We start from the raw sequence: 13,613 nt of genomic DNA, 5'->3' as shown, positions 1-13,613 counted from the left end.
GTTCCGAGGCTACTGAAATGGCTATCCACAAAAATCATACACGGCGAGAACTCCTTTCTCATTTAACTAGTTTCTTATTTCGCCTTTGCACTCACTGCAATAGCCCCAAACACACGATCGGTGTTTGCTAAAATAAACATGCTATCCAAACTGTACAAGCTAAACGAAAAAGCAAGAAATATATACCCCATCTACCACTCCCTCTTCATAGAAATTTTTTCGCTTCTCTCTTCAAAAAGGTAATCTGGCTCGGCCTTTCTTTCTGTTACCCCTAACACCCTTGTGGCTAGAAATCCCTCTATACTCCACAATCTAATGCCTTCAACTGTTATCTTTGTTTTGGTTGACAGCAAGCCTCATATTCCTATCTCTGGGGTTAGAAAGGACCCATCTCTTCCCGCACTATCCATGTCCCTTGCATTATGTGCACCTTGTTTCTCTAACAGTCTCCTGACTCTCCTTTATATTAGCAAGATTACTCAACACCATAACTGTTCTATAAATGAATCTTGAAGTGCACGAGCTTTTGTGCTTTACTTTGCGTGTTCCAAAATGTTTCTGGGCTGATGCTGTCTGCTATTTTTTATCAAACACGAACCTGTTTGTATCATTCACTATTGAATTCTGTAGATTATTGTAAAATATTATTGTTTTGCTGTAGCCGTTAATTGGCCAATTATAGGCTGCCGATTTGACCTATATATATTTTGGATTATTATTGTATTCAGGAGATGTGATATGTTGTCTTTCCTTATTTCATAGATGTATAATATGTTTTTGATTGAGAAGAAGAAAATTAATGTTTACGTATTTCCTCATTCCTTTTATATGTTATCCACGTTTTCACTTCATGCCTTCTACCTTGACTCTTTGTCACAATATTTCGGTCGTATTCATGTTCATTCACACCGAAGGGACAAGATTAACGTTGTGATCTTAAATGTATGTGTCTTTCTTGGTTATTCCAACTCTCCGGAAAGCTATAGATGCTATAATTCTCCTGCAAGGAATGTTAGCATCTGTGGATGTTCATTTCTATGAACTTGAGTCTTTTTTGTCTGGTGATGTATCTTTAGTTGCTCTTCAAGGGAAGATTGATCGTAAAGAAGAAGAAAAACTATGTCTCGAAGTAAGAGATTTTTTATTTCAAGAGGTTAGGGAGAATCTTCTGCTAGTCTTGAACCTACAACACTTGAGTTTGCCCTTTCGGAAAGAAAGGAGAGATCAGATAAGTTGTTGTTCAAGCACATGCATACAAGGAAGAACAAGAAGCTGGAGTTGAAAACTGCATCTGGTGGAGGATTGGAGTTGGTAATTATATCTCCTTCGGTGTGATATTTGGTTCCATGATTTGCCTTTGGCTTTTTGTTTCACCATCCTAGGCGGGGAAAATGCCATTGTTTTCGATGGTCTTGAGGCATTTTTGCTTGATCGAAATTGCTCAAATTCCTATAGCACAGGATTCTCAAGTTCGCTCATTTCGTCGCTTGGTACAAATGTTCTATTTTCTTCTAAGCAAGCTTGGAATTTGGTGAGAAAGGAATACCACTAGCTCCATTTTTTCACCTACCTAGGCCCCCTGGTTTTCTATGTTCATGTCATTCTTGATCACATATTCTTTTATGGTCCTATTGCTCGCCACATTTGTTCTTTCTTTATTTTGATTGTTGGGGTATCTATTCCATAAAAAACTGATATATAAGTTGGTGGTTCTCAGCCATTTACGGACCGGTTAAGCCGAGAGTGAGAGAATTATTTTGGGATGAACTGGCGGGATTGAAATTGATTTGTGGGGATAATTGGTGCCTCGGAGGGGATTTTAATGTTGTAAGGAATTCGGGAGAAAAATTGAATAGTCGTTCTTTAACTACAAGCATGTCCTGTTTCGATGTTTTGATAGAAGAGTTGGAGCTCCATGACCCCCCACTTCTAAATGCCAAGTTCACGTGGTCAAATTTTAGATCGGCGCCATTTTGTTGTCGCTTGGACAGATTCCTCTTCTCGGGGGGTTGGAGAAACTTATTCCCCAATTTTAGACAAACGGTGCTACCAAGAATTACTTTGGACCATTGTCCTGTCTTGCTTGATACCGCTAAGTTGAGATGGGGTCCCGCTCCTTTCAGATTTGAGAATGCTTGTTTGTCACATCGTAACTTCAAAGAGGTAGTAAGGACATGGTGGAACAATGGGGGATTTCAGGGGTAGGAAGGATACGAATTTATGAAAAAATTTAAAGAGATCGAAAGAGAGGTTTCCAAATGGAACAGAGAAGTGTTTGGAGACGTGGGTGTCAGATTCAAAGAGTTGAGCAACAAGATTAAGCAATTGGATGGGATAGAGGCCGGTGGATCGTGGTCGAGAATGCTAAACGAAGAAAGAAAAGGAATAAGGTGTGAATTGGAAAATTTGTCATTTAGAATCTTCCAAATTCAAAGTCAGAAAGCAAAAGTTAAATGGCTCAAAGAAGGGGACCAGAACTCTGAATTTTTCCACTCATTACTCACTAACAGAAGGAACAGAGCATTGATAGACAAAGTGGAATTGGAGGATGGATATGTGGTTACAGAGGAAGAACAAATAGAACAGGAGATTTTAAAATTTTACTAGAATTTGTTTAGGAAATCGGACGGTGAAGGGGGGTGTTTTGATGAGGTAGGGAGGGTCTTAATGGGCTAGATTGGAGCCCTCTACAGAGTGTCGATGCAGAGGAGATAGAAAAACCATTCGCGGAGGAAGAGATTAAAAAGGCGGTGTTTGATAGCGATGGATCCAAAGCTCTAGGGCTGGACGATTTCACATTGGCTTTCTTTGAAAATAACTGGGATACAGTGAGAGAGGATCTGTTAAAGGTGTTTGCTGAATTTTTTGAAGATTAGATTGTTAATGGAATTACTAATGAAACATACATCTGTCTTATTCCAAAGAAAAACGAAGCGCGAAAGATCAACGACTTCAGACCAATCAGTTTGATTACGAGTTTGTATAATATATTGGCTAAGGTCTTGACAAGTAGACTGAAGAAAGTCTTGAATAATACCATTGCGGAGAACCAGTGTGCTTTTATTAAAGGAAGATAGATAGTGGATTGTTGCTTTCTTGCGAATGAAGTTGTGGAAGAATATTGACGAAAGAAAAATAAAGGATGGGTGCTCAAAATTGACTTGGAGAAGGCATATGACAGCGTCAACTGGAGATTTCTAGACTGTGTTACGCAATAAAGGATTTGGTGAGAGATGGAGGAGCTGGATCAGGGGATGTGTTTTAATGTATCTTTCTCTATTTTTATTAATGGAAGATCGTGCGGAAAAATAAGAGGGGAGAGGGGATTAAGACAAGGGGATCTATTATCACCGTTCCTATTCAATCTAGTCGTCGATGGGTTGGAGAGGATGGTGGACAAGGCAAGGGCACTGAATGAAGTAAGAGGGCTCGAAGTAGGGAAAGTTGAAATCGAAATTTCGCATTTACAATTTGCTGATACTTTGTTTTTCGCAAAATCACAAAAGGATGTGTTGGCAATAGTGGACATACTCAAATTGTTTGGCACCAATTCAGGGTTGAAAATTAATATGGCTAAAAGTGTTGTCTTGGGATTGAATTGTTCGAAAGAGAAAGTCGATGATATGGCATTAACTTTTGGGTGCAAAAAAGAGAGGTGGCCTATTAAGTATCTTGGGGTACCGTTGGGAGGTAATCCCACAAAGATGGAATTCTGGGAACCTGTGCTTTCTAAAATGTCCAAGAAACTAGCAAGTTGGAAAAAGTCGTTCCTATCGAGGGGGGTCGTCTTACTTTGATAAAGGCCGTGCTATGTGCGATGCCATCTTATTTCATGTCCCTTTTCAAAGTGCCAATTGGGGTGGCTAGAAGAATGGGAAAACTGATCAGGGATTTTTTGTGAGATGGTGCAGACGGGGAGAACCACTGTCATGTGGTTGGATGGGAACAGGTTTGTAAACTGAAGGATAAAAGAGGTTTGGGATTGGGGAATATATGTCTCAGGAACAAGGCTTTTCTCGGAAAATGGTGGTGGAGATGTTCAGTGGAAAGGGGGTCGTTGTGGAAAAAAGTTATTAAGAGCATATCTGGTCTACAAGATAACGGGTGGGATTTGGGGTTGGCGGAGAAGGCGACATTCAGAAGTCCTTGGAAGTTTATCTCTCGTTCTTACCAGGCTTTTCATCATCTTATTAGGGTGGTTCTAAAACAGGGAAATATCATTCGTTTTTGGAAGGATGTTTGGGAGGGAGGGCCTTATTTAAAATCAGATTTCCGTCTTTGTTTCGTATTTGCATTTCAACGAACAAACCTATCAGTCATTTCGTAGATGTCGTTAATAGCGGGGGCAGTTTTTTTATCATTTGGGATGTGAGGTTTAGAAGAGATCTTACCGAGGGTGAGGTGGGTGAGTTCACTGTTTTGTTAGGACTCTTAAAGATTGTCAGAATGGAGATGGGTATTGAGGATTTTAGAGTTTGGTTGGGGGACCCTTCAGGGTTGTTCTCTGTCAGATCTTTTTATAACTCTTTTTTCCCCATTTCCAATTTCCCATTATTCAGTTTTTTTAATAATATCTGGAAAGTACAAGTTCCAGAAAAGATTAAGATTTTCTCGTTGATCGTGGCCTTGGGGAAGCTGCCCACGTGCGACTCAGTGCATAGATGGTGGAAGGATTACGTTCTAAGCCCACAGTGGTGTTGCTTATGTCGAAAACAAGAGGACAATCAAGATCATCTACTTGTGCACTGCTCATTTTCGAGAGGAACTTGGATTAAAGTTCTAAAAGAGCTGGGATTTCAATGGGCTTTTCCGAGGCAAGCTAAAGATCTTTTTACTTTGGACTCCGGGTGCCCTATAGCGAAAAAATTCTGCAATTTCTGGTACATGATAATTCATTGCATATTTTGGTCCCTATGGTTGGAAAGTAATAGCAGAATATTTGAAAATTTCTCGGAGTCCGTCGATCAAGTCTAGTAGAAAATAAAATTCAGAGTCGCTTCTTGGACGACAAACTTGCCAGAGTACAATCATTTGTGTATTTCAGATTTAGTTAGGGACTGGAAATTTGTATGGTCGTGAAAATTATGTGATGATGTCATAGCTATATGCTTTAGGTTAGTTTTCTTGAAACGTTGTAACGTTGTTGCGGACTACTCAGCCGCGCATATGGTGTAACCTCTAAATATTCTAATAAAATTAGTTTTCTATCAAAAAAAAAATATATATATATATATACATGTTTTTGAGTGCTTGAAAAAGAAGAATACAATAGACAATTTCTTTACACTTCCGTAATCCATGCATTTCCTGATTCTTTGGTTTTTATGCTCTACAAGAAATGAAATAAAGCGTATACAAATTAAGGTTACACTTGAATGAGTTCTCTATCAAATTTTATCCTTTGTTCGACTAACTTATCCTAGTGGTTTCATTAGATCCACTCATCGGCATAAATATATGGAGTTGCAGGATATTTTGGTTTTTCAAATTTGTCTCCGGGTGTGCTTAGAACTTGCATAGTCCATTGGCTCAAGCCACCAGTCCATACCTTTAATTGAAAGTTGATGGTAGTTCTAAAGGGGATCCAGGCGACCTTGCGATTGGAGGAGTGGTTCGTCATTCTTCCGTAAAACTCCTCGCGGCCTGAAGCGAATTTATCGGTGAGAGTTCAAATATTAAACCAGAGTTTACAGCCTTGTGGCGGGGAGTCTTTTTTTTATCTCAAGGCATATTTTTTCCCATTTGGGTTAAAATTGATTCACAAGCTACTATCAATTTTACGACAAGCTGGGATATGGATATAATTCTTTCATATCATCTCCTGATTGTCCTCCTTGTATTATCACACATATTTACCGATAATGAAATCAAACCGGAGATGAACTTGCATGGGAATCACATGTGGCCAAATTATTTCAATTTTTTGATGTCAAAATATTCCTAGGCATATTTTGAGTTGTGTAAAATTAGATAGGACTGGCTTGCCATACTTAAGATCTCAGTATACTACAGAGTACAAGGTATTCCCGAGTGTCACCGTGTGTTTATGCAAATCTAGATTTGCATGCTTAGAGTTCTGTTGGCAGCCAATTACCTCGCTATAGCCTTGTCACTAATTGTTGTCCACTTATCCTCTGCTAAATCTAGTGGTCTCCACTCATCATGCCTCACCTCTGTAATCAATACGGCTATCATCGCATGAGTTTGCAAATTAATTCTTTGATGCTATTGAGCCGTTGTTTGTCGTCGACGGTCATTTCCCACTAGATCCTTCCCTAGTCATTGTGTCCAGGTGAAATTCTGTGACTGATGCCAATTTTGGTGTAGCAATAAAGGTGTTTCAAATGAAATTGAAAGAAAAAGTAGTATTATTTAGAAAAAATATTATTATGATTGTTATCAATTTTTTTGAAACAATGGATGCTTGGATAGAGTAGAAGTTGTAGTCCTAATGTAATTATAATATTAAGAGAATACTAGTCCTAAGCCAATTTTGGATACCAAGAGCCCTAATGTAAATAGCAGAGTCGTAATATAATACAATACTAACATAAGAAGTATTCTAATTAATGTAAACAACTTAAAATTCTGGAAAATAATAAAATAATAGTAAATTTGTGCTGCATCAGTTATGCATTATATAAAATTGTTTTGTTATAGTCTGTTATGTTTGTGTTTGATACATGATGAATCTCGTCACAAACTTAATTTTTATCAGGCTTATGTGAAATAATACAAATCTTTTTCTGAATTTTGTGAATAAAATTGCGTCATAGAAACATTATAATTTTCCGCCAGAACTATGTAAGTTAATGTACTTGATGGATGCAGGCTTTATCGTCATATGTATTCATAGCAGCCAATATAATTCTCCATGCAAACAAAGAGACAAAATACGGGCATCTAGATGAATTACTTCCTCCTATAATTCCCTTGTTGACCTCACACCATCACACTTTACGTGGATTTACTCAGGTCAGTCATGTTGATGAGAAATGTTGGCATTTTATTCATCTAGTTATTTATATGATTTTTGTGGTTCCCCATATGTCTTCTGACAGATATTGGTCTTTCAAGTCCTTCAAAAATTGTTGCCCGATTCAGATTCTGGTGCCTTTGCTGAAATGTCTTTGGAGAAGAAGTGTTTTGTAGATTTGAGATCTTATTTGGCTAATAACTTGGACTGTGCCAGGTATGCGAATTCAATGTACAAAATTCTCATATTTATTTGATTGAACAAGATGTATCTGTTCAGTTTATTCCTCAAGTACAGGGCATAGAAATATAATGCAACAAGCAGCATATTGCTGAATTTTGTTAATCAGGATCTGGGAGGTTGCTTTAGTCCATGTGGGGTTTTTCTCTCTGTGCATATTTATTTTGGCATTCTTGATTTTCAAACGCAAGCTTTTTGGGGTTCTTTCATGTTTTGAAGGAATACACGCAAGAGCTGTCTGAGTTATGGCAAAACATCAAATATTGGTTGCCTTTGGGCATACTTGGACAATCTTATAAATCATTTAGTTGTTTATTAGCTTGACCGTGACTTATATTAGCTTAATACAATCACTCAGTAATCTACAGATGTTCGGAGTTGGTATCCAATTAGTTGTTAATTTGTATTTTCTATAAGATAAATGAAAACGATGTCTTACCCTTTATTTATAAAGATTGAGATGGAATTTTCTTCTTATTTTCTTTGACAAAGATTACTGGAAAATAAATAGGAAGGAGGACACGACTAGTTGGTTGACTCTCCATGATTCTAGGCCTAATAACAAGGGAAATAAATCCTAACTAACCAAGGATATAACCCAAAATTAAGGGATACGATCTTTACTATATTTTTTCCCCAAAAAAGCCTAACTAATTTGAGATCTAGGAATATTCCCAGCTTCTTATGTGGCAGTCATGTAATTTTATGCTCTCCCTCAAGCTGAGAGATGTATGTTCCATTCCCAACTTTGAACTGTGGTTCTCAAATTTAGATCTTGGAATTGTGAACTACCTTCTTGGTATGGTCATTGCACCACGAAAAAAATCATAAAATTATTCTGTTTGGAAGGTGAGAGTGCCAGTTATATGACTTGCCTCGTTAATTCTATGGATCCAAGTATCGGAAGCAAGTATTTTCTGCATTAAGGAATATGGATGGCGGCCAAGGATGTTCACTTGGATTGGGAAACACATTACAATCTTTCAAAGTCCTGTCCGAAATCTCCTTGAAGTAGCTAGTTACTTGATTTTTAATGCTCGAGTGCCTAAATACTTATGGGGGGAAGCAATTCTCTCTGCTACCTATTTGGTGAATAGGATGCCATCAAGAGTTTAAATTTTAAATTACCCTTTACAGTTTTAAATGAGACATATCCAATGTCGCGTTTGACTTCTGATTTACATCCTAAAGTGTTTGAAAATGTAGCCTTTGTTTGCGTGCACCCTCATCATCATGATAAATTTGAACCTGGTGCATTGAAATGTGTTTTTCTTGGATATTCTCCAATATAAAAGGGGTATAAATGTTTTTACCCCAAAACACAAGTTTCTTGTTTCAATGGATCATGGATGTCACTTTTTGTGAGCCTCAAATCTCTTTTAATACTCCTCTTCAGGAGGAGAATAAAATGGGAGACTCTTTATTTGATTCGGGATATAATTTGTAAAGTCCAAACTTTGATTTCATGATAGAGGTAGGAATAAGTGCCTCTAAACCTCAACCAATCTTGCTGCCTGTAACTGAAATAAACTAGAACACCTAACTTGCTACCTGTAACTGAAATAAATGCTAGAACTATAGATGATACACGGCTTGATGATGAGAAACTATTTGGGCCAGTCTATGCAAGGAGAAAACGTCTTCCAATTACACAAAATACCAGATTCCAGCATGACCAGGAATCTAATCTGAAACCAGATCGAAATGCCACTGATGTTTTGAACCCATGCGCACGATCACCATCGTCTTTAGATCTTCCTATTGCTATTAGAGAAGGTGTTAGATCATGTACTCAACATCCTCTTTCTAATCATGTCATACAAAAATCTTTCTAAATCCTACTTGCTTTTATCTCTCCCTAGTGTGGATATTTTTCAGATAATATAGGAAGCTATAAATGCTTCCAAATGGGAGAAGGCTGTCCTTGAGGAGATCAATGCCTTGGAGAACATGGGAAATAATACACTTGCCTGAAGCCAAAAAAATTGTGGGTTGCAAATGGGTTTCACGGTAAAATTTAACTTAGATGGGTCAATAGAACGATATAAAGCGAGGTTGGTTGTTATAGGGTTCACACAGACTCATGGAGTTGATTATCTGGAGACTCATGGAGTTGATTATCTGGAGACTTTTGCTCCCTCCAGTAGCAAAACTGGATACAATTCATGTACTGCTCTCACTAGATGTGAATCTGGATTGCCATTATATTAGTTAGATGTCAAGGCAAATTGGAGGAAGAAGTGTTTACGGATGCTTCCCCAGGCTTTGAGAAGAAATTTGTGGGGAAAATGTGCAAGTTGAAGAAATCACTTATGGGTTAAAACAATCTCCAGGGGCGTGGATGATCGTATAAAATATTAATATTTTGTAACTGACAGGAACCCCACTAAGCATAATTTGAGGGTCTGATCGATCTATGTTACATTCCCATTCATATCCAAGAGGCGGATATGTTAACAAAAAGCTTGCCAAACACCATTTTCAACTTCTATCGGACAAGCTGAAAATGACAAACATCTATTCAATAGTTTGAGTGGGATTATTAAAAAAAATGCCATGGTTTATTGTAAGTATATTTTATTTAGTCACTTTCCTTTCTTAGGGGATTTTTAGAATAGTTTTTCTTTCTCCCTAGACAAGGCCAGGTATAAAGTTTTGTATAAATACCTGCTATCTTTGGAAGTATAAATAAGTGAAGTATCCTTTCATTGTTTCTTGTTGTAGGTTTAGAACCTCTATCATCACGATTTTTTTGTGGGCTACTGCTGCAGGTTGAGATCTTCCATGGAGGGTTATCTGGATGAGTTTAATCCAACAAAATCTGTATCCCCACATGGGATTTTTGCAAATAGGGTTGAGGTCAGTCGATATTAATAATTTTTACCTTCTTTGCTACTCTTCTTCTTCAAAAGAGAACACAAGAAATAAAGAAAATAGAAAGCTGCATTGTACGAAGCAGTATTAGAACTAAAAAATCCTTATCCATATTTCTCTTATCGAAATTTCTGAGGAAACTATCAAAAGTCTTGTTCATTAACATTAAGTGTTAGTTCGTTGATACGAGAATATGTGAAAGCTTTTGTGCTTGAGAAGCAACTTTTACTGACACCTTTTCTTTTTGATGCATTTGGCTATCTAAGTTTCTATATTTTCGATTTTTATAGGAAGATGAATTTGAATGTGTTCCAACGACACTCATGGATCGGGTCATTCACTTTCTAAATGTAAGGACTTTTGTTTTCTGTTTTACTATTATCATGGATTTGCTATAATAATCAATTCTTTCAGGAAACACGCGAAGATCTCCGAAGCTCAATGGCTACAGATGCAGCTGCTATCAAGAATGAGAGCCTCTGCATGGATGAAGATCCCAAGGCCAGTGAAATATTGGACTCCAGGGGAATACTGCCAACATTCCAGAAGCCAAAAGAACTTCTATTAGACTTTCAAAAGAAAATTACTTTCTCAAAACATGAGCTGCAACACTCGGCATCTGCTTTTTCTGAAAACATGGCATACAGATCACTTTTAGGTATGTTGGATGCTGAAAATATAAATTTCACTTTCTCTGGTAGCTTAAATTTTTAACGAGGTGATCACAGATAATAGTTTCACATCAAACTATCCAGAGAAAAAGGTTTTATTATCCAGAGACATAGAAAGAAATATGTAGTGTCTGCTAATAGCTAAGCTTTGAGATGATTTGGTTATTCAATTTTCCTCTCAACTGATTTTCCTTAGAAATTAAAATCATCACTTTGCTCCCAAATGCAGATATGGAAAATGAAGATCAGCTTCTTGATCAGTTGCTACATTCAAGGGGAGTGATAGCAGAAAAGTTAAAAACAAGCAGACAACAGATTCTGATTTTTGCTTCACTTATTGATCGAATACCTAATCTTGCTGGATTGGCACGAACTTGTGAGGTGCGATATGCAGAGTCTTGGTACTTTACATTGTTTTTTGTGCCGTCATGATTCTGACTGTCACATTTCCCTTATTTCTGCACTTTGGAAGCTCAATTTATCATGTTGCTCTCAACTCTTGTTGTATATTATTCTCTTAACTCATGCCAGGTGTTTAGAGCCGCTGGACTAGCTATTGCAGACAAAACCATATTGACTGACAAGCAGTTTCAACTTATAAGGTTCTGATTATTATTTTTTCTTTTTTTATCTTGTCGTTTCCAGTTCTCACAAATTTTTTGTAATAGACCTCTTGTCTAGCCGTTTTCGAATACTTTAGAGGATGGTTGTATTTTTTTTTCTGGAGCATCGTGCGTCCATAATTCTTTTCAGTTTCTGATAACCTTGTTCGCCTTGCTCGAGTTTCATATTTTAAAACTGACAATTATGCTTTGTTGAAGACCGTTGTGTTCGACTGTGACTGTTCGTCAGTCTTTTTCTTTCAAAATTCTATTGGTTTGTGTATAACAGAAATTCAAGAATCATCTAGGATCTCATATTATTTTAGTGTGTGTGGTACGTCAACCTTAGCAGCTTTGCCATTTAATTTTCAGTGTGACGGCAGACAAATGGGTTCCTATTGTGGAAGTACCACCGAGAAACATGAAATTATTCTTGGAAAAAAAGAAGAAAGAGGGATTTGCTATCCTTGGTCTGGAGCAAACGGCAAACAGCATAGCACTTGACAAGTACAATTTTCCTATCAAAACGGTAAGTTGGCCACACCAGCTTATCGTATCGATCCATCATTTGACTAGATGTTGATATACTGTTGAAATGATGAATATTATTTGAATTATAAATTAAAATAATGCTTTGTATGATATTTTCAAGGTTTTGCTACTGGATAATATGCTGGGCGTTCCATTGAAAGTGATTAAAATTGGAATTCTTTTCAATGGCTATGCTTTAGTAGTTGGTAAAGAAATAATTGAGTAGTTTTCTATGTTTACTTGGTCACAACTTGGGTTCAAATTAGTTGGAATTCAAATTGCATTCAGAAAATTGAATTTGATATCAACAAAAAGTTAGTCTTTTGATCAATTTAATAATTTATGTTACTTGGAGTATTTTGGTGGTCTCAATGATGCAAAATGATCTCATCTATGTAGGAGTGCGGACAATTGTGTTTTAATGAAGGATAACTGAGTTCTAGTCCCTTGAGCATTTGTTCACTGACATGTAGGCATCATGATCAAACCATATAATTCAGATAATTCAGTTGTGTTATTTTTCCTCTCCCTATAATTGCTTTTGATGTACCTCATTCAATTTTCTCATTCCAGCACCCCATTTAGATTCTGGAGTTGAAAAGGTAAGCTAACACATGGATTAGTGAACAATGACTGCATCAACTTGTTAGTTGCCCGAATCATTCATATTTTTAAGATTTGCCATGGTGCATCTCCTGAACAATCTATAATAGACATGCTTAATTTAGAATCTCATAGAACATGGCATTCATTGTTCATTGTTTCACAGGTCTTGGTTCTTGGGCACGAGAAGGAAGGAATACCGGTGGACATAATCCATATATTGGATGCTTGTGTGGAAATTCCGCAGCTTGGAGTGGTGAGGTCCCTTAATGTTCATGTCAGTGGTGCCATTGCGCTTTGGGAGTATACTCGACAGCAGCGAAGGCTACTGTAAAATTTGATTTGCCCTCTCTGATTTATTTTATTGCATTGACTGACCAAATCAGCGTGTTTTATTTAGTTTAATTCGTTAGATTTATCATAAATCTTGATATTTTTTATAATTGTTTAGAATGAAGTGTGAAAACCATGGTATTTTGATATTTTACTTTTAATTGGTTAGCAGTGAAATATTTTCATATCATAACCGTACGTTGTTTAATTACAACAAAAAATTTGAGTTACAAATTTAAATTTAAACGAAACGGAAGTATGTGCTCGAAAAAGGCTGCGAGGATTACATAAAACTTCAAAAACTACAACATATGCGAGCCAACCGATACAACCTTGGACCTAGCTAACGTAGCACCTTGTTGCCTTAGATGAACACTCATAGGATGTTGACATATTATATTCCACAAACAAAAATAACAGGCTTGGAGGGCTTGATATACACCCAGCATGACATTTTTGGGACATCGTATTCTCATACCCAAGACGCAACGGTTTTATCTCCGCTGACGGAAAGATTACCGCCATCGTCAACAGTCAACTGCTGATTGTTGAAGAAGACGCCTTCTACGATCTTTTCAATCTGCCGACTGATGGCTTAGCAAACATCTCTGACGTGAAGGTTGCTGATGTTGAGGAGATGCAATCACTTCTATCTGCTGATGGACGTAAAATCAAAGTTTCTGATCCTAAGAAAGAACTGAAGCCAAAGATTCAGTTACTGGCTGATATAGTGGCTAAGGGGCTACTTGCCAAGACTGGATCATTTGTTGCTCTTACTTTGGA

General features: G+C 37.2%; 1 protein-coding gene across 1 annotated transcript in view; it reads left to right on the top strand.

Annotated features, from left to right (window-relative positions):
• Window positions 1-13,012, top strand: part of LOC140984440 (uncharacterized) — a 63,881-nt gene extending 50,869 nt beyond the window's left edge. The window contains exons 27-35 of the mRNA XM_073451855.1: window positions 6,832-6,975; window positions 7,062-7,192; window positions 9,988-10,075; window positions 10,381-10,440; window positions 10,505-10,748; window positions 10,991-11,142; window positions 11,293-11,363; window positions 11,736-11,892; window positions 12,664-13,012. Coding sequence (XP_073307956.1) covers window positions 6,832-6,975; window positions 7,062-7,192; window positions 9,988-10,075; window positions 10,381-10,440; window positions 10,505-10,748; window positions 10,991-11,142; window positions 11,293-11,363; window positions 11,736-11,892; window positions 12,664-12,831 — 1,215 coding nt within the window. The 3' untranslated portion in view covers window positions 12,832-13,012. The remainder of the gene's footprint in view (window positions 1-6,831; window positions 6,976-7,061; window positions 7,193-9,987; window positions 10,076-10,380; window positions 10,441-10,504; window positions 10,749-10,990; window positions 11,143-11,292; window positions 11,364-11,735; window positions 11,893-12,663) is intronic.
• The last annotated feature ends 601 nt before the right edge of the window (window positions 13,013-13,613 follow it).

Source organism: Primulina huaijiensis, chromosome 9 (genome assembly GCF_012295235.1).
Source record: "Primulina huaijiensis isolate GDHJ02 chromosome 9, ASM1229523v2, whole genome shotgun sequence".
In the NCBI taxonomy this organism is placed as follows: Eukaryota; Viridiplantae; Streptophyta; class Magnoliopsida; order Lamiales; family Gesneriaceae; genus Primulina; species Primulina huaijiensis.
The sequence above is the reverse complement of the archived record's forward strand: the minus strand, read 5'-3'. Positions and strand labels throughout refer to the sequence as shown.